Source organism: Oncorhynchus kisutch, linkage group LG12 (genome assembly GCF_002021735.2).
Source record: "Oncorhynchus kisutch isolate 150728-3 linkage group LG12, Okis_V2, whole genome shotgun sequence".
In the NCBI taxonomy this organism is placed as follows: Eukaryota; Metazoa; Chordata; class Actinopteri; order Salmoniformes; family Salmonidae; genus Oncorhynchus; species Oncorhynchus kisutch.
This window is the reverse complement of record NC_034185.2, coordinates 5,857,146-5,877,507: the sequence shown is the minus strand read 5'-3', so window position 1 is coordinate 5,877,507 and position 20,362 is coordinate 5,857,146. Positions and strand designations below refer to the sequence as shown.

General features: G+C 48.6%; 1 protein-coding gene across 2 annotated transcripts in view; it reads left to right on the top strand.

Moving 5' to 3' along the window:
* The window catches only part of LOC109879529 (transforming growth factor beta-3 proprotein), a 31,580-nt gene that overhangs the window by 7,683 nt on the left and 3,535 nt on the right, over positions 1-20,362 (top strand). The window contains exons 2-7 of one of the 2 annotated variants that reach the window (XM_031836775.1): positions 7,954-7,977; positions 9,800-9,963; positions 17,614-17,743; positions 17,980-18,087; positions 19,206-19,371; positions 19,999-20,152. In XM_031836775.1, the coding sequence (XP_031692635.1) occupies positions 7,954-7,977; positions 9,800-9,963; positions 17,614-17,743; positions 17,980-18,087; positions 19,206-19,371; positions 19,999-20,152 (746 nt within the window). The remainder of the gene's footprint in view (positions 1-7,953; positions 7,978-9,799; positions 9,964-17,613; positions 17,744-17,979; positions 18,088-19,205; positions 19,372-19,998; positions 20,153-20,362) is intronic. The other variant, XM_031836776.1, reaches the window with a different exon arrangement.

Here is a 20,362-nt window from a genome sequence, read left to right as displayed (position 1 = left end):
CTTGTAAATCCTCTATATTATTATTAACAGCAGACTCGTACATTTCCTCAATGAAAACAATGTACTGAGCAAATGTCAAATTGTCTTTTTACCAAATTACCGTACGACAGACCACGTATTCACCCTGCACAGCCTAACTGACAAACAAACAAACCAAAACAAAGGCAAAGTCGTCTCATGCTTTGTTGATTTCCAAAAAGCTTTTGACTCAATTTGGCATGTGGGCCTAATACAAATTATATATATAAAAAAGAAGATAATTACTTGATAAATTGGAAAGAATCAACAAAAAAACTGAGCAAACTAGAATGCTATTTGTCCCTAAACAGAGAGTACACAGTGGCAGAATACCTGTGACTGACCCAAAATTAAGGAAAGCTTTGACTATGTACAGAATCAGTGAGCATGTGTCACGCCTTGGTCTTAGTATTTTGTGTTTTCTTTCTTTATTTGGTCAGGCCAGGGTGTGACATGGGTTTATTTTGTGGTGTGTTTGTGTATTGGGGTTTTTCGTAGGTTTTGGGATTGTGGCTTAGTGGGGTGTTCTAGCAAAGTCTATGGTTGCCTGAGGCGGTTCTCAATCAGAGGCAGGTGATTCTCATTGTCTCTGATTGGGAACCATATTTAGGCAGCCATATTCTTTGAGTGTTTTGTGGGTGATTGTTCCTGTCTCAGTGTTTTGTATTTCACCAGATAGGCTGTATAGGTTTTCACGGTCTGTTTGTTGTTTTGTATTGATCGTGTTTTGTCTTCATTAAACATGTATCGAATTAACCACGCTGCATTTTGGTCCGACTCTCCTTCAACGGAAGAAAACCGTAACGGCATGACCTTGCTATTGAGAGAGAGGGAGAGAGAGAGAGAGAGGACAGACGTCAGGATAAAACATTTTTTTAATGTGGTTTAGTTGTCAACTAACATGAATTCAACATGAAATCCTCCCCCCAAAATGTCATAATGTCATTGGATTTAGCTTAAAAGTTGTGTGAAAAAAAGACAGAATATGTTATGTTGATTACTTTCTGCAAATCCAATTAATGAGAACAGAGAGATATTGAGAAGAGAGAGGAGGGAGAGAGAGAGAAGCGAGAGATGAGGCTTAATGTTTTTAAGTGGATGGATGGATGAAGGCCTTGTGTGTTGACGACCAAGCCCATTGAATCATGGTCCATTTGAAATCAACAGGTGTTACAGTAAAAGGCCTCCCCCTTTCTCTCTCTCTCTCTTCCCCTCCTGCTGTCTCTCTCTTCCCCTCCCTCTCTCTCTCTCTCTCTCTCTCTCTCTCTCTCTCTCTCTCTCTCTCTCTCTTCCCCTCTCTCTCTCTCTCTCTCTTCCCCTGCCTCTCTCTCGCTCTTTCTCTCCCTCCCAGCACCCTTTGATCATACAAAGTGCTTCTGACACAAAGTAACACACAGCAGTGACCATGGCTTACTGTACCTCGTACTACCATTCACCTAGCTTTATTAGTTCAATAGAAACTCTCGTTGAAGCCCCTGGTAAAATATATCTAGTTAGTACACCCCTGGTAAAATATATCTAGTTAGTACACCCCTGGTAAAATATCTCTAGTTAGTACAGCCCCTGGTAAAATATCTCTAGTTAGTATACCCCTGGTAAAATATATCTAGTTAGAACAGCCCCTTGTCAAATATCTCTAGTTAGTACAACCCCTGGTAAAATATCTCCAATGTAAACAAGCAAAAGACTGATGCATTTTTAGGAGACACCTTATGTCTTGTTTACAAAGGCTCCTCCAGAATAACTATTACACGATAGTTCCACAGGGTTCAAAGGTTCAACAATCTAAACCACGTTCCTTTGCAGCCATCTTGTTCATCCTAAGAAACAATTATCACCTGTAGTGTGTATAAAAGTAGGGCTGTCAGTAACATAATATTTTCTGTCCATGGTAAAAAGATTTTAAAAAGATTTTAAAAAGCAAAATGCACTCAAAAACTCTTTGGTCCTTTAAAAACCTGCTATATGTCAAATATGTGCGTTGTAGCTTGGAATGTAAATAAATGAGACTCTGGATGACAACATAATGATATTTATTTCCAACATTAGGGCTGTTTTCCAAAACGAGTTAAATCTGCTTCACGTTCTGTTTCCCTTGCCACAATACTAACGAGTGTCGTGATACGATCGTCCCGAACCCTTTAAGGTGACAGTAGTCCTCTGTGTGGTTAAGTATTGGACCCCCCCCCCCCCCCCCCATTACATTTCTACTGAATATGAATACTTTCAGAAGCTCCAGTGAAACTCTTTCACATTTGTAAAAAAAAAATAGGTAAACTACAGTCGAGGTGTAAGATTCACATAATGTCATACTTGGTGTAGTTGTTAATAGTCTCATCTTAGGACTAATGACTTTTGCATACGGTGCTCTCTGGAAAGAGCCAAGCAGCAGGCATGGTATGTACGGTACGATACTTTTCTCTTCGCTGCAGACTGGATCTTTCCCTTGGCTGGCCACGCTACAGACTTTTACACTTCCCACTTATTAACAAATATTTTCAAATGATTCTCCAACTCTTGGAGGGCTGTGTTATGGCACTGCTGGAGGAGCTATGAGGGGTAATGGTTGATGTGCTTAGCATCGATTGTAGACCGAAAGAGAGTGCACACCACGATGAAGTCACAGTGTTATGATTTAAACCTCCCTTTGCGAGGTGGACTCAAACTTCCTCATAGGAAGCAAATCTCGGAAGTTCTCTGGCCTTGATCAAGGTGCTTTCACCTTTTTACTACGATTCGTTTTTCCCAGACCAGATCTTCACTACTCCAGACCTTTACTACTCCAGACCTTTACTACTCCAGACCTTTACTACTTCAGACCTTTACTACTTCAGACCAGACCTTTACTACTCCAGACCTTTACTACTCCAGACCTTTACTACTCCAGACCTTTACTACTCCAGATCTTTACTACTCCAGACCTTTACTACTCCAGAGCTTTACTACTCCAGACCTTTACTACTCCAGAGCTTTACTACTCCAGACCTTCACTACTCCAGACCTTTACTACTCCAGAGCTTTACTACTCCAGACCTTTACTACTCCAGACCTTCACTACTCCAGACCTTCACTACTCCAGACCTTCACTACTCCAGACCTTTACTACTCCAGACCAGACCTTCACTACTCCAGACCTTTACTACTGCAGACCTTCACTACTCCAGACCTTTACTACTCCAGACCAGAGCTTTACTACTTCGCCAGATCAGGGTAACTGTGAGTCACACCAGGAAAGGTGTTTTAGAGGGAGGTGAGAGACTGAGAGGACTGGCTTCCTTTTTTTGCTTGGAAGGGTATTGCCGTAGCTTGGCAAGAGAATAACTACTGCGGTCAGGCCCTGGCTAGTGGACAGACAGCACTCTGACGAATGCCAGTCGTTATAAGGTTACAGCCGCCACCACTTTGTAGGTTTGCCTCAAATGGGACCCTATTCCCTCTATAGTACACAATGTAGTGGTCTAAAGTAGTACACTCTGGCTCTGGTCTAAAGTAGTTCATTATACAGCGAATATACAGCCATTTAGGACAAAGCCTAGGTCTCACACTATCTCCCTCTCTCTCCGGCTCTCGCCCTCTCTCTCCGGCTCTCGCCCTCTCTCTCTCCGGCTCCCTCCCTCTCTCTCCGGCTCTCGCCCTCTCTCTCCGGGTCTCGCCCTCTCTCTCCGGCTCTCGCTCTCTCTCTCTCCCGCTCTCGCTCTCTCTCCCGCTCTCGCCCTCTCTCTCCCGCTCTCGCCCTCTCTCTCCGGCTCTCGCCCTCTCTCTCCGGCTCTCGCCCTCTCTCTCCCGCTCTCGCCCTCTCTCTCCCGCTCTCGCCCTCTCTCTCCCGCTCTCGCCCTCTCTCTCCGGCTCTCGCCCTCTCTCTCCGGCTCTCGCCCTCTCTCTCCCGCTCTCGCCCTCTCTCTCCCGCTCTCGCCCTCTCTCTCCGGCTCTCGCCCTCTCTCTCCCGCTCTCGCCCTCTCTCTCCGGCTCTCGCCCTCTCTCTCCGGCTCTCGCCCTCTCTCTCCGGCTCTCGCCCTCTCTCTCCCGCTCTCGCCCTCTCTCTCCGGCTCTCGCCCTCTCTCTCCGGCTCTAGCCCTCTCTCTCCGGCTCTCGCCCTCTCTCTCCCGCTCTCGCCCTCTCTCTCCGGCTCTCGCCCTCTCTCTCCGGCTCTCGCCCTCTCTCTCCCACTCTCGCCCTCTATCTCCCACTCTCGCCCTCTCTCTCCGGCTCTCGCCCTCTCTCTCCCGCTCTCGCCCTCTCTCTCCCGCTCTCGCCCTCTCTCTCCGGCTCTCGCCCTCTCTCTCCGGCTCTCGCCCTCTCTCGCCCTCTCTCTCCCACTCTCGCCCTCTCTCGCCCTCTATCTCCCACTCTCGCCCTCTCTCTCCTTCTCTCGCCCTCTCTCTCCGGCTCTCGCCCTCTCTCTCCCGCTCTCGCCCTCTCTCTTCCTCTCTCGCACTCTCTCTCCGGCTCTCGCCCTCTCTCTTCCGCTCTCACCCTCTCTCTCCGGCTCTCGCCCTCTCTCTCCCGCTCTCGCCCTCTCTCTCCCTCTCTCTCCGGCTCTCGCACTCGCTCTCCGGCTCTCGCCCTCTCTCTCCGGCTCTCGCCCTCTCTCTCCCGCTCTCGCCCTCTCTCTCCGGCTCTCGCCCTCTCTCTCCAGCTCTCTCCAAAGTTGACTCCAGGCCAGTGTCATCGCTCCCCTTCTTCCTGAAGAAGTCCCTCTTTCAAAGGAACCAAAGTTGACTCCAGGCCAGTGTCATCGCTCCCCTTCTTCCTGAAGAAGTCCCTCTTTCAGAGGAACCAAAGTTGATTCCAGGCCAGTGTCATCGTTCCCCTTCTTCCTGAAGAAGTCCCTCTTTCAAAGGACCACTGTTGACTCCAGGCCAGTGTCATCGCTCCCCTTCTTCCTGAAGAAGTCCCTCTTTCAAAGGACCACCATTGACTCCAGGCCAGTGTCATCGTTCCCCTTCTTCCTGAAGAAGTCCCTCTTTCAAAGGACCACCATTGACTCCAGGCCAGTGGCATCGTTCCCCTTCGTCCTGAAGAAGTCCCTCTTTCAGAGGAACCACCAGTGCCATTGCTCCCCTTCGTCCTGAAGAAGTCCCTCTTTCAGAGGAACCACCAGTGCCCCTTTCTTCCTGACCTCTTTAATGTAGTGTGGGCAAACACGTTAGCTCCTGACCGTTCCCGCTGAAAGGCCTTAGGTTGACACTTGACCTTTGCCAGATCTAAGGTGCATGTCTAAACTCAAATCTCTGACAGGTGCAAATTAAGCAGGAAGAAGAGAGGTAGGAGGGTAAAGAGAGGCAAATGTCAAGTGTTTTGGGAGACAGAAGACAGACATGGGGCTCCTTTTATAGAATGGAACGTCTATCTGGCATATAGCAGCGAGGCAGGGATGGAGGAGTGGAGGGTAGGAGTTGTGAAGAAAGTCATTGTGTGATTGAGGCAGAGGGGCTGTGAGTGCAGGCTCTGGTCTAGGGATGGGCTGGGTCTTGGCTGGTGTGGTCTGGATCTGGGAAGGTCTGGGCTGGTGTGGTTGGGTCTGGGAAGGTCTTGGCTGGTTTGGGCTGGTGTGGTTGGGTCTGGAAAGGGCTGGTTTGGGCTGGTGTGGTTGGGTCTGGAAAGGGCTGGTTTGGGCTGGTGTGGTTGTGTCTGGGAAAGGCTGGTCTGGGCTGGTGTGGTCCGGTCAGGACTGGAGCTCATCTGGATTGGTGTGAGCTGGGCTGGGCTGGGCTGGGCTGGTGTAGTCCGGTCAGGACTGGAGCTCATCTGGATTGGTGTGAGCTGGGCTGGGCTGGGCTGGGCTGGGCTGGGCTGGGCTGGTCATGGTCATGGTCTGGCCCAGTATTCATAAATTCACAGTAAGAGTGCTGATATAGGATTTGTTTTCCCTTTTAGATCATAATGAATAAGATTATATGGACAGAGAGGACCTGAACCTAAATCAGCACTCCTATTGATTAATATGAGTGAAGGTCTGTTCTAGGGGTCACTCCCACCACACTGAGGACAGCAGGGTTTTTTGATACACCAAATACCAGAGAGGTGAAGTCACTCCAAACCAAACAGGGACGCTAGTTCACTTAGAAAAGAAATATTCCCTTCTTCCTCTCCGGCTGCGTAACACAGTCCAGAGGCAGAATATATGCCCAGTGACTTCAGCTGATAACGGAAACGCGTTATCACATTCCATGCCGGTTGCCATAGAAACGCAGACATCGCTCCAGGACATCGACTGCAGTACATGGTTAAGGGTTACTTCCTGTGTTCCAAATGGCATCCTATTACCGATACAGGGCACTACTCAGGGACCTGGTCATATGAAGCTCCAGAAAGCAATGGTTGCCCATTCATAGAAAGAAAGCTACTGGTGCCAGTAGAGGAATCTTAGCAGGGTTCTTGATGCCAAGTCAGCCTCAAAAGAGATGAGCTATGTTGAGGAGGAAATGTGGTCTCTACTGGTCCTGAAGAGATGAGCTACATGGGGAGGAAATGTGGTATCTACTGGTCTGAAGAGATGAGCTACGTTGAGGAGGAAATGTGGTATCTACTGGTCTGAAGAGATGAGCTACGTTGAGGATGAAATGTGGTATCTACTGGTCTGAAGAGATGAGCTACGTTGAGGAGGAAATGTGGTATCTACTGGTCCTGAAGAGATGAGCTACATGGGGAGGAAATGTGGTATCTACTGGTCCTGAAGAGATGAGCTACATGGGGAGGAAATGTGGTATCTACTGGTCTGAAGAGATGAGCTACGTTGAGGAGGAAATGGGGTATCTACTGGTCTGAAGAGATGAGCTACGTTGAGGAGGAAATGGGGTATCTACTGGTCCTGAAGAGATGAGCTACATGGGGAGGAAATGGGGTATCTACTGGTCTGAAGAGATGAGCTACGTTGAGGAGGAAATGTGGTATCTACTGGTCCTGAAGAGATGAGCTACGTTGAGGAGGAAATGGGGTATCTACTGGTCCTGAAGAGATGAGCTACATGGGGAGGAAATGGGGTATCTACTGGTCCTGAAGAGATGAGCTACGTTGAGGAGGAAGCATCTACAAAGTCCACTATTTCTGTTGATTTATCAGGGTGGTTCAATGTAAAACTGACATCCACATTCTGTCTCTTATCCTACAAGAATTACTACTGCTTTTTTTTTTTTTTTAAGACTTTGAAAATACATATTTTTGGTTGAAAAGACGCTAAAAAAGTAGAATTTTCAACCAGTTTTGCTCACTGGCTAGGAAGTCTACTACAACGTTATTTTCATTGGCTTGTCTTAAAAAGGTATTCGATATACATGGGACATTCGTTCACTCTGACCAAAGCTGACATTTCTTTGCGATGACAACTTCTGTGGAAAACCCCCCATCTGAAGTCCACTGATTAAGCTTGTTTTCGTCACCCTTTTTCAAACCTCTCCTCTGGGACCCCCTAGCCGTTCCATGTATCTGAAGTGTTTCAGAACGAGAACAACTTTTCAACTAATCATTAAGCCCCTGACTATTTGAAAAGGTGGGCTAGTTCACGACTACAAAATATCTGTGAAACGTCTGAGGGTCCCAGAGAAGAGGTTTGAAAAGTATCTAACAGTAATCTATCTGCATGTTTGTTTGAAAGCAACTTTGTTACTGAGCTGGTTCTTTTACTATTTACAGACGACCCAAAAGCACCACCTCCAAACTGTTCAAGCATTACTCTCCACCTCTCTGTCTCCTCTCTGTCTCCCCTCTCTCTCCCCTCTGTCTCCTCTCTCTCCTCCGTCTCCTCTCTGTCTCCCCTCTGTCCCCCCTCTGTCCCCCCTCTGTCTCCTCTCTGTCTCCTCTCTGTCACCTCTCTGTCCCCTATCTGTCTCTCTGTCTCCTCTGTCCCCTCACTGTCTCCTCTATGTCCTCTGTCACATCTTCTGTCTCCTCTCTGTCCTCTCTGACTCCTCTCTGTCTCCTCTCCTTCTCTTACAGATGACCTGCTCGACTGTCCTAAGGGTATCACTTTCAAAGTGTTCAAGCATTACTGAACTTTGTCCTCGCTATCTCCTCTCTGACCTCGCCCTAAAACGGTCCCATGCATTACTGAGCTGTCTCCTCTTTCTCCTCTGTCCTCTGTCTCTTACAGACCATATGTCCTACTGTCCCAAGCTTCCAAAGTGTTCAATGATTACTGAGCTGTCTCCTCTTTCTCCTCTGTCCATTACAGACAACCTGCCCTACTGCCCCAAAGGCATTACCTCCAAAGTGTTCAAACATTACTGAACTCTGTCTTCCTCTGCTTGTCTTTTACAGAGAACCTTCCATAGTATCTCCTGTCTGTCTCCAACAACCTGCCCTACTGTCTCCTCTCTGTCTCCAACAACCTGCCCTACTGTCTCCAACAACCTGCTCTACTGTCTCCTGTCTGTCTCCAACAACCTGCCCTACTGTCTCCTGTCTGTGTCCAACCACCTGCCCTACTGGTTCCAACAACCTAACCTACTGTCTCCTGTCTGTCTCCAACAACCTGCCCTACTGTCTCCAACAACCTGCCCTACTGTCTCCTGTCTGTCTCCAACAACCTTCCCTACTGTCTCCTGTCTGTCTCCAACAACCTTCCCTACTGTCTCCTGTATGTCTCCAACAACCTGCCCTACTGTCTCCTGTCTGTCTCCAACAACCTGCCCTACTGTCTCCTGTCTGTCTCCAACAACCTTCCCTACTGTCTCCTGACTGTCTCCAACAACCTTCCCTACTGTCTCCTGTCTGTCTCCAACAACCTTCCCTACTGTCTCCTGACTGTCTCCAACAACCTTCCCTACTGTCTCCTGTCTGTCTCCAACAACCTGCCCTACTGTCTCCTCTCTGGCTCAAACAACCTTCCCTACTGTCTCCTGTCTGTCTCCAACAACCTTCCCTAGTGTCTCCTCTCTGTCTCCAACAACCTTCCCTACTGTCTCCTGACTGTCTCCAACAACCTTCCCTACTGTCTCCTGTCTGTCTCCAACAACCTGCCCTACTGTCTCCTCTCTGGCTCAAACAACCTTCCCTACTGTCTCCTGTATGTCTCCAACAACCTTCCCTACTGTCTACTCTCTGTGTCAAACAACCTTCCCTACTGTCTCCTGACTGTCTCCAACAACCTGCCCTACTGTCTCCTCTCTGGCTCAAACAACCTTCCCTACTGTCTCCTGTCTGTCTCCAACAACCTTCCCTACTGTCTACTCTCTGTCTCAAACAACCTTCCCTACTGTCTTCTGTCTGTCTCCAACAACCTTCCCTACTGTCTCCTGTCTGTCTCCAACAACCTGCCCTACTGTCTCCTGTCTGTCTCCAACAACCTTCCCTACTGTCTCCTGTCTGTCTCCAACAACCTTCCCTACTGTCTCCTGACTGTCTCCAACAACCTTCCCTACTGTCTCCTGTCTGTCTCCAACAACCTGCCCTATTGTCTCCTCTCTGGCTCAAACAACCTTCCCTACTGTCTCCTGTATGTCTCCAACAACCTTCCCTACTGTCTCCTCTCTGTGTCAAACAACCTTCCCTACTGTCTCCTGTCTGTCTCCAACAACCTGCCCTACTGTCTCCTGTCTGTCTCCAACAACCTGCCCTACTATCTCCTCTCTGTCTCCAACAACCTGCCCTACTATCTCCTCTCTGTCTCCAACAACCTGCCCTACTGTCTCCTCTCTGGCTCAAACAACCTTCCCTACTGTCTCCTGTCTGTCTCCAACAACCTTCCCTACTCTCCCTAATGTCATCATCTCCAACCAGCTTAGTAGTAACTTCATCTAAAGTTGATTGTTACTGACTGTGGCCTCCTCTCTCTGTGCTACAGATGACCTTCCATACTGTCCTAAAGGAATCACTTCCAAAGTGTTCCGTTTCAACATCTCAGTGATGGAGAGGAATTCCACCAACCTGTTCCGAGCCGAGTTCCGAGCTCTGAGGGTTCCAAACTCTGCTGCCAATAGGAATGAACAGAGGGTGGAGCTCTACCAGGTGTGTAAAGGTACCCTTCCGTCTCTCCATATCCTTCAGAGATCTTCAACTCAACCTGACACCGTTAACAGTCTTTCCCCCCTAGTTTCATTTCTAGGCGGGGGGGGGGGCACCTCACAGGCCCCCAAAGCAACTTCCAGGTCCTAAGGCATCAACATTGGGCACCCTATTCCTTCATTCTGTATCATTTAACCTTTATTTAACTAGGCAAGTCAGTTAAGAACACATTCTTATTTACAATGACGGTCTACACCGGACGACTCTGGGCCAATTGTGCGCCGCCCTATGGGACTCCCAATCACAGCCGGGTTGTGATACAGCCTGGATTTGAACCAGGGTGTCTGTAGTGATGCCTTTAGCACTGAGATGCTGTGTCTTAGACCGCTGCGCCACTCGGGAGCCCTGACCCATGACCATATCCCTATGGGCCCTGAGGTAGTGCACTGTAAAGGGAGTAGGGTTCCGTTTGGAACGCAGCCATTGTCAATTACTACCAATTGAAGTCAATCACTTTAGGTAAGGGGGGGGGGGTTGCCTGGTAGAGGAAACACAGTACATACCTCCATCACTCAGACATTCTTTTTTTTTAAAGCACATCAACAAATCGACAGCTTTTGTTGTTACGGAGCATGATCTGTAGTAGACTTTAACCAGAAATGTGGCTACCTAAGCAAGTTTCAGTTCACTTAGATAGGTTTACCATACTAACACAGACATGAAATCTAGTCGCGTATTATTCCACAAGACCCATTTCTCAAACTTCCCAGTTCCAATTGAGGAAGGGCAAGAGAGCCTCGGCCAGTAAAATCCAGCTGTGGTTTGGTGGTGGGTCGCCAGCCGCCAGACCCTAACTCCAGCTCTCGTCAGGCCTGGAGAATGTGTGCAGGGTCTGGCTCTGGGCAGGGTAACTCTGATGTGTCCTGGAGAATGTGTTCAGAGCTCTGAGCAGGGTAACTCTGGTGTTTCCTGGAGAATGTGTTCAGAGCTCTGAACAGGGTAACTCTGGTGTTTCCTGGAGAATGTGTTCAGAGCTCTGAACAGAGTAACTCTGGTGTGTCCTGGAGAATGTGTTCAGAGCTCTGAACAGAGTAACTCTGGTGTTTCCTGGAGAATGTGTTCAGAGCTCTGAACAGGGTAACTCTGGTGTGTCCTGGAGAATGTGTTCAGAGCTCTGAACAGAGTAACTCTGGTGTGTCCTGGAGAATGTGTTCAGAGCTCTGAACAGAGTAACTCTGGTGTGTCCTGGAGAATGTGTTCAGAGCTCTGAACAGGGTAACTCTGGTGTGACCTGGAGAATGTGTTCAGAGCTTTAGGCAGTATACTGTCAGCAGACCAGCACCACACATGAGTTAAATTAGTAGTCGTTCCCTTTCAAATAATGTGAGAGTTTCATTGAGCCTGTATGGATGCCGATTCACTTCTTTAATTGAAAACTGAATTGACCTCAAAAGCATCTGCTCCAGAATCTATGGCATTTGGTGCCATGCGGTAATGCCATGAAGCAGGAGTATTAACATCTAACCACGGAGGGCCAGACTACTGCTGCTTTTCTTTTATACCTGATCATTAATTACACCCACCTGGTGTCCCAGGTCTAAATCAGGCCCTGATTACAGGGGAATCACCCACCTGGTGTCCCAGGTCTAAATCAGACCCTGATTAGAGGGGGAGTCACCCACCTGGTGTCCCAGGTCTAAATCAGTCCCTGATTAGAGGGGAATCACCCACCTGGTGTCCCAGGTCTAAATCAGTCCCTGATTAAAGGGGAATCACTAACCTGGTGTCCCAGGTCTAAATCAGTCCCTGATTAGAGGGGAATCACTAACCTGGTGTCCCAGGTCTAAATCAGTCCCTGATTAGAGGGGAATCACCCACCTGGTGTCCCAGGTCTAAATTGGTCCCTGATTAAAGGGCAATCACTCACCTGGTATTCCAGGTCTAAATCAGTCCCTGATTACAGGGGAATCACCCACCTGGTGTCCCAGGTCTAAATCAGACCCTGATTAGAGGGGGAGTCACCCACCTGGTGTCCCAGGTCTAAATCAGTCCCTGATTAGAGGGGAATCACCCACCTGGTGTCCCAGGTCTAAATCAGTCCCTGATTAAAGGGGAATCACTAACCTGGTGTCCCAGGTCTAAATCAGTCCCTGATTAGAGGGGAATCACTAACCTGGTGTCCCAGGTCTAAATCAGTCCCTGATTAGAGGGGAATCACCCACCTGGTGTCCCAGGTCTAAATTGGTCCCTGATTAAAGGGCAATCACTCACCTGGTATTCCAGGTCTAAATCAGTCCCTGATTAGAGGGGAATCACTAACCTGGTGTCCCAGGTCTAAATCAGTCCCTGATTAAAGGGGAATCACTTTTTATTTTTTTATTTTATTTAACCTTAATTTAACCAGGTAGGCTAGTTGAGAACAAGTTCTCATTTGCAACTGCGACCTGGCCAAGATAAAGCATAGCAGTGTGAGCAGACAACAAAGAGTTACACATGGAGGAAACAATTAACAAGTCAATAACACAGTAGAAAACAAAGGGGGAGTCTATATACAATGTGTGCAGAAGGCATGAGGAGGTAGGCAAATCATTACAATTTTGCAGATTAACACTGGAGTGATGAATGATCAGATGGTCATGTACAGGTAGAGATATTGGTGTGCAAAAGAGCAGAAAAGTAAATAAATAAAAACAGTATGGGGATGAGGTAGGTGAAAAAGGGTGGGCTATTTACCAATAGACTATGTACAGCTGCAGCGATCGGTTAGCTGCTCAGATAGCTGATGTTTGAAGTTGGTGAGGGAGATAAAAGTCTCCAACTTCAGCGATTTTTGCAATTCGTTCCAGTCACAGGCAGCAGAGTACTGGAACGAAAGGCGGCCGAATGAGGTGTTGGCTTTAGGGATGATCAGTGAGATACACCTGCTGGAGCGCGTGCTACGGATGGGTGTTGCCATCGTGACCAGTGAGCTGAGATAAGGCGGAGCTTTACCTAGCATGGACTTGTAGATGACCTGGAGCCAGTGGGTCTGGCGACGAATATGTAGCGAGGGCCAGCTGACTAGAGCATACAAGTCGCAGTGGTGGGTGGTATAAGGTGCTTTAGTGACAAAACGGATGGCACTGTGATAAACTGCATCCAGTTTGCTGAGTAGAGTGTTGGAAGCCATTTTGTAGATGACATCGCCGAAGTCGAGGATCGGTAGGATAGTCAGTTTTACTAGGGTAATCTTGGCGGCGTGAGTGAAGGAGGCTTTGTTGCGGAATAGAAAGCCGACTCTTGATTTGATTTTCGATTGGAGATGTTTGATATGAGTCTGGAAGGAGAGTTTGCAGTCTAGCCAGACACCTAGGTACTTATAGACGTCCACATATTCTAGGTCGGAACCATCCAGGGTGGTGATGCTAGTCGGGCATGCGGGTGCAGGCAGCGACCGGTTGAAAAGCATGCATTTGGTTTTACTAGCGTTTAAGAGCAGTTGGAGGCCACGGAAGGAGTGTTGTATGGCATTGAAGCTTGTTTGGAGGTTAGATAGCACAGTGTCCAAAGACGGGCCGAAAGTATATAGAATGGTGTCGTCTGCGTAGAGGTGGATCAGGGAATCGCCCGCAGCAAGAGCAACATCATTGATATACACAGAGAAAAGAGTCGGCCCGAGAATTGAACCCTGTGGCACCCCCATAGAGACTGCCAGAGGACCAGACAGCATGCCCTCCGATTTGACGCACTGAACTCTGTCTGCAAAGTAATTGGTGAACCAGGCAAGGCAGTCATCCGAAAAACCGAGGCTCCTGAGTCTGCCGATAAGAATATGGTGATTGACAGAGTCGAAAGCCTTGGCAAGGTCGATAAAGACGGCTGCACAGTACTGTCTTTTATCGATGGCGGTTATGATATCGTTGAGTACCTTGAGTGTGGCTGAGGTGCACCCATGACCGGCTCGGAAACCAGATTGCACAGCGGAGAAGGTACGGTGGGATTCGAGATGGTCAGTGACCTGTTTGTTGACTTGGCTTTCGAAGACCTTAGATAGGCAGGGCAGGATGGATATAGGTCTGTAACAGTTTGGGGCCAGGGTGTCTCCCCCTTTGAAGAGGGGGATGACTGCGGCAGCTTTCCAATCCTTGGGGATCTCAGACGATATGAAAGAGAGGTTGAACAGGCTGGTAATAGGGGTTGCGACAATGGTGGCAGATAGTTTCAGAAATAGAGGGTCCAGATTGTCAAGCCCAGCTGATTTGTACGGGTCCAGGTTTTGCAGCTCTTTCAGAACATCTGCTATCTGGATTTGGTTAAAGGAGAACCTGGAGAGGCTTGGGCGAGGAGCTGCGGGGGGGGCGGAGCTGTTGGCCGAGGTTGAAGTAGCCAGGCGGAAGGCATGGCCAGCCGTTGAGAAATGCTTATTGAAGTTTTCGATAATCATGGATTTATCAGTGGTGACCGTGTTACCTAGCCTCAGTGCAGTGGGCAGCTGGGAGGAGGTGCTCTTGTTCTCCATGGACTTCACGGTGTCCCAGAACTTTTTGGAGTTGGAGCTACAGGATGTAAACTTCTGCCTGAAGAAGCTGGCCTTAGCTTTCCTGACTGACTGCGTGTATTGGTTCCGGACTTCCCTGAACAGTTGCATATCACGGGGACTATTCGATGCTATTGCAGTCCGCCACAGGATGTTTTTGTGCTGGTCGAGGGCAGTCAGGTCTGGGGTGAACCAAGGGCTGTATCTGTTCTTATTTCTGCATTTTTTGAACGGAGCATGCTTATCTAAAATGGTGAGGAAGTTGCTTTTAAAGAATGACCAGGCATCCTCAACTGACGGGATGAGGTCAATGTCCTTCCAGGATACCCGGGCCAGGTCGATTAAAAAGGCCTGCTCACAGAAGTGTTTTAGGGAGCGTTTGACAGTGATGAGGGGTGGTCGTTTGACTGCGGCTCTGTAGCGGATACAGGCAATGAGGCAGTGATCGCTGAGATCCTGGTTGAAGACAGCGGAGGTGTATTTGGAGGGCCAGTTGGTCAGGATGACGTCTATGAGGGTGCTCTTGTTTACAGAGTTAGGGTTGTACCTGGTGGGTTCCTTGATGATTTGTGTGAGATTGAGGGCATCTAGCTTAGATTGTAGGACTGGCGGGGTGTTAAGCATATCCCAGTTTAGGTCACCTAACAGAACAAACTCTGAAGCTAGATGGGGGGCGATCAATTCACAAATGGTGTCCAGGGCACAGCTGGGAGCTGAGGGGGGTCGGTAGCAGGCGGCAACCGTGAGAGACTTATTTCTGGAGAGAGTAATTTTCAAAATTAGTAGTTCGAACTGTTTGGGTATGGACCTGGAAAGTATGACATTACTTTGCAGGCTATCTCTGCAGTAAACTGCAACTCCTCCCCCTTTGGCAGTTCTATCTTGACGGAAGATGTTATAGTTGGGTATGGAAATCTCTGAATTTTTGGTGGCCTTCCTGAGCCAGGATTCAGACACAGCAAGGACATCCGGGTTAGCAGAGTGTGCTAAAGCAGTGAGTAAAACAAACTTAGGGAGGAGGCTTCTGATGTTGACATGCATGAAACCAAGGCTTTTTCGATCACAGAAGTCAACAAATGAGGGTGCCTGGGGACATGCAGGGCCTGGGTTTACCTCCACATCACCCGCGGAACAGAGAAGGAGTAGTATGAGGATGCGGCTAAAGGCTATCAAAACTGGTCGCCTAGAGCGTTGGGGACAGAGAATAAGAGGAGCAGGTTTCTGGGCATGGTAGAATATATTCAGGGCATAATGCGCAGACAGGGGTATGGTGGGGTGCGGGTACAGCGGAGGTAAGCCCAGGCACTGGGTGATGATGAGAGAGGTTGTATCTCTGGACATGCTGGTAGTAATGGGTGAGGTCACCGCATGTGTGGGAGGTGGGACAAAGGAGTTATCAGGGGCATGAAGAGTGGAACTAGGGGCTCCATTGTGAACTAAAACAATGATAACTAACCTGAACAACAGTATACAAGGCATATTGACATTTGAGAGAAACATACAGCGAGGCATGCAGTAATCACAGGTGTTGAATTGGGAAAGCTAGCTAAAACAGTAGGTGAGACAGCTAATCAGCTAGCACAACAACAGCAGGTAAAATGGCGTAGACTAGGCAACGGGGCCAACAGATAAAACAAACAAGCAGAATGGAGTACCGTGATTAATGGACAGTCCAGCGTGCATCAGCTATGTAGCCAAGAGATCAGTGTCCAGGGGGCAGCGGTGGATGGGGCAGGGAAGCTGGACTGGCGAGTGTTATCCAGGTAAAAAAAAACTAACAATGACTAAATAGCTTGTAGCTAGTTAGCTGGTTAGCTTCTGGAGGTTCTTGAGTGTGTTCTAAAAATAAAAAAAATAATAGCGATTCCGTATCACATTGGGTGAGGCAGGTTTCCGGAAGGTATAAACAAATTAAAAGTCAAAAGAGAGAAAGTAAATATGGGTCCGGTGAGCGTTTGGGACGCGGCGATTCAGGCGGTTAGCAGGCCTGTGCTAACAAGCTAACAGTTTGTAGGCCCGGGCTAGACAAGGTAGCAGTTAGCGGACCGGAGCTGGACAAGCTAGCAGTTAGCAGGCCGAATTAGCAAGCAGGGAGATAGTGAGGGCTAGAGAGTTAGCCTTTGGGGGACGTCGCGATGGGGTGAGTCTGTTTATTCCTCTTCATGCGATGACATCGATAGACCGGTCGTGGGCCCGGGTATTGTAGCTCAGGAGTATGCTACGGTGGTAGCACAGGTGCTACGGCCGGGCTAGCTTCAAGCTAAGTGGGTGGAAACGCTAGCCAGGAGTAATCCGGGGTTGCGGTTTAGCTAGATAGCTAGTTGCTGAAAAATCCAGCTGAAAGATGTTCCGTTTGCGGTGGGAATCCGGGGATGAATCCGGGGATGAAAAATAAATAGGTCCGTTATGCTCTGGTTAGAGTCGCGTTGTACGAACAGGCGAGAGCTTTCCGAACTACAGGTTAGCTGATGACCGGTTAGCTGAAGACCGCTAGCATACCCGCTGGTTAGCTGGCTAGCTTCAGTTGAGGGGTCCCGAAGTAAATATAAATACTTTAGGAATTTAGGAAAAATAGCTACATTGGGTGAGTCGGGTTGCAGGAGAGTATTTGGAAGCTTAGGGTTTAGCAAAATGTTTTCAAAGAGATATGTGGAGAAAATATGTAAAAATATGTAAAAAACGAAAAAGAAACGATAAATACAGGGACACGACAGGACAGGACGACTTACTGCTACGCCATCTTGGAAGACCTGATGTCCCAGGTCTAAATCAGTCCCTGATTAGATGGGAATCACTAACCTGGTGTCCCAGGTCTAAATCAGTCCCTGATTAGAGGGGGAATCACCCACCTGGTGTCCCAGGTCTAAATCAGTCCCTGATTAGAGGGGAATCACCCACCTGGTTTCCCAGGTCTAAATTGGTCTCTGATTGAACTAGTTTTGAGTTCCAGGTTGGAATTTGAGGGTTATAAAGATGATCCTTTTTCAATAGCGAATGGCTTCTCACATCTCCAGGCTTCTGATAAATAGAGACTGCTGTCTCCTGAAGTTTCAACATCGCCTGTTTTATTTCTACATCAGTGTAGTGGATCATTGTATTGTTCATATGCAGTAACTCCCCCCAACCTTGGTTTTCAGATCCTGAGGCCAGACGAGCACATAGCTAAACAACGCTACATCGGAGCCAAGAACGTGCTGACCAAGGGAACGCCCGAATGGGTCTCCTTCGACGTGACAGAGACGGTACAGGAGTGGCTGATGTACAGAGGTGAGCTGATCCCACTTGATTCATTGGTTCGTTGTTCTACTGTCTTTCACAAGAAAATTATTTCCACCATTACGAGTTTTGTATAGACTCCAGTGACATACTAACTCAAGAACATCAACAACAACATCAACAACAACATCAAACAAAAGTAAACAATCCCCCCCAAAAAAACACAAGCGGTCATTTTTCCCGTTTTTGAGTTGGTCATCTTCCCCATGATGCCTCTCTCCTGTCAGAGACCAACCTGGGTCTGGAGATCAGCGTACACTGCCCGTGCCACACCTTCAACCCCAACGGTGACATCATCGACAATGTGAACGAGGTGCTGGAGGTCAAGTTCAAAGGTCAGTAAAGGCATAACATTCTCTTCTTCGTGGGGTCTTTTCAAACCGGGGAAAACCTCAAGTCCTTTTTTGTTTTGTTGTCACCAACCAATAACTGGCAATGTACTGCTAGCATTGTTTAACATACTGAGAAGTAGCTTTCAGATCTGGATCGGTCTCCCTTAGACAACTGTGAACTGTGAACTGTGAACTATCAACTGCGAACTGGCAATAAAAAGTGTAATTGCATAATTGTTTTTTGTTAACATGACAAGTCACAACATAATTTACGAGCTTGCTCACAGAAGCAAAGGAACTGGGTTAATACTGTCTGACCTCTGACCTCTCTGCTGTAGGGGTAGAAGGGGAGTATGAGGAGCAGGGTCGTTGGGACCTGGGTTAGAGTCAGGGCACGGAACATAATACTGTCTGACCTCTGACCTCTCTGCTGTAGGGGTAGAAGGGGAGTATGAGGAGCAGGGTCGTTGGGACCTGGGTTAGAGTCAGGGCATGGAACATAATACTGTCTGACCTCTGACCTCTCTGCTGTAGGGGTAGAAGGGGAGTATGAGGAGCAGGGTCGTTGGGACCTGGGTTAGAGTCAGGGCACGGACATAATACTGTCTGACCTCTGACCTCTCTGCTGTAGGGGTAGAAGGGGAGTATGAGGAGCAGGGTTGTTGGGACCTGGGTTAGAGTCAGGGCATGGAACATAATACTGTCTGACCTCTGACCTCTCTGCTGTAGGGGTAGAAGGGGAGTATGAGGAGCAGGGTCGTTGGGACCTGGGTTAGAGTCAGGGCATGGAACATAATACTGTCTGACCTCTGACCTCTCTGCTGTAGGGGTAGAAGGGGAGTATGAGGAGCAGGGTCGTTGGGACCTGGGTTAGAGTCAGGGCATGGAACATAATACTGTCTGACCTCTGACCTCTCTGCTGTAGGGGTAGAAGGGGAGTATGAGGAGCAGGGTCGTTGGGACCTGGGTTAGAGTCAGGGCATGGAACATAATACTGTCTGACCTCTGACCTCTCTGCTGTAGGGGTAGAAGGGGAGTATGAGGAGCAGGGTCGTTGGGACCTGGGTTAGAGTCAGGGCATGGAACATAATACTGTCTGACCTCTGACCTCTCTGCTGTAGGGGTAGAAGGGGAGTATGAGGAGCAGGGCCGTTGGGACCTGGGCAGGTTGAAGAAACAGAAGGAGCGGTCCCTGCCTCATCTCATCCTCATGATGATCCCTCCTCACCGTCTGGACCCACAGCCACGTAGACGCAAACGGGCCCTGGACACCAACTACTGCTTCTCGTAAGGACGCCCACTGAAACTGTTGTCACTTCTGTTTCCACCGATCGTCATGGAGATGTCTCAGTCCTGAAGGGCTCCTTTGAATTAGCAGGGTTTGTAAACCACAAGTCAACAAATACATCTCTGCTGTAACTTTAACAGCAGTAGAAGAAGAAGAAGGTTCAATCCCCCCCCCCCCCAATGTGTTGCTTGATCAAGATGAGATAAACTTGAATATAAACTGGGTGGTTCGAATCCTGAGTGCTGATTGGCTGACAACCGTGGTATATCAGACCGTATACCACGGGGTATGACAAAACATTTATTTCTACTGCTCTAATTACGTTGGTAACCAGTTTATAACAGCAGTAAGAGCACATCGGGGGAGTTTGTGGTATATGGCCAATATACCACGGCTAATGGCTGTATCCAGGCACTCTGCGTTGCGTCGTGTCTAAGAACAGCCCTTAGTCATGGTATATTGGCCATATACCACACCCCCTCGTGCAGTAACAGTAACTAGCTGCAGCTATATCTGACTTGAACAAAAAATCCTTGAGTTCAAACTGAAAAGTTATCAAAGCTGAGACATTGTTGTATAAGTGAGTGATTCACCGTAGTTTGTTGTGCCCCCCCTCCCCCTCCCAGCACTGTTGAGGAGAACTGCTGTGTCCGTCGTCTCTACATCGACTTCCGTCGGGACCTGGACTGGAAGTGGATCCACGAGCCTAAAGGATACTTCGCTAACTACTGCTCTGGACCCTGCCCTTACCTGAGGAGCTCTGATACCACACACACACAGGTGAGGGGAGTCTGATACCACACACACAGGTGAGGGCAGTTTGACACCACACACACAGGTGAGGGCAGTCTGACACCACACACACAGGTGAGGCCAGTCTGACACCACACACACAGGTGAGGGCAGTCTGACACCACACACACACAGGTGAGGGCAGTCTGACACCACACACACACAGGTGAGGGCAGTCTGACACCACACACACACACA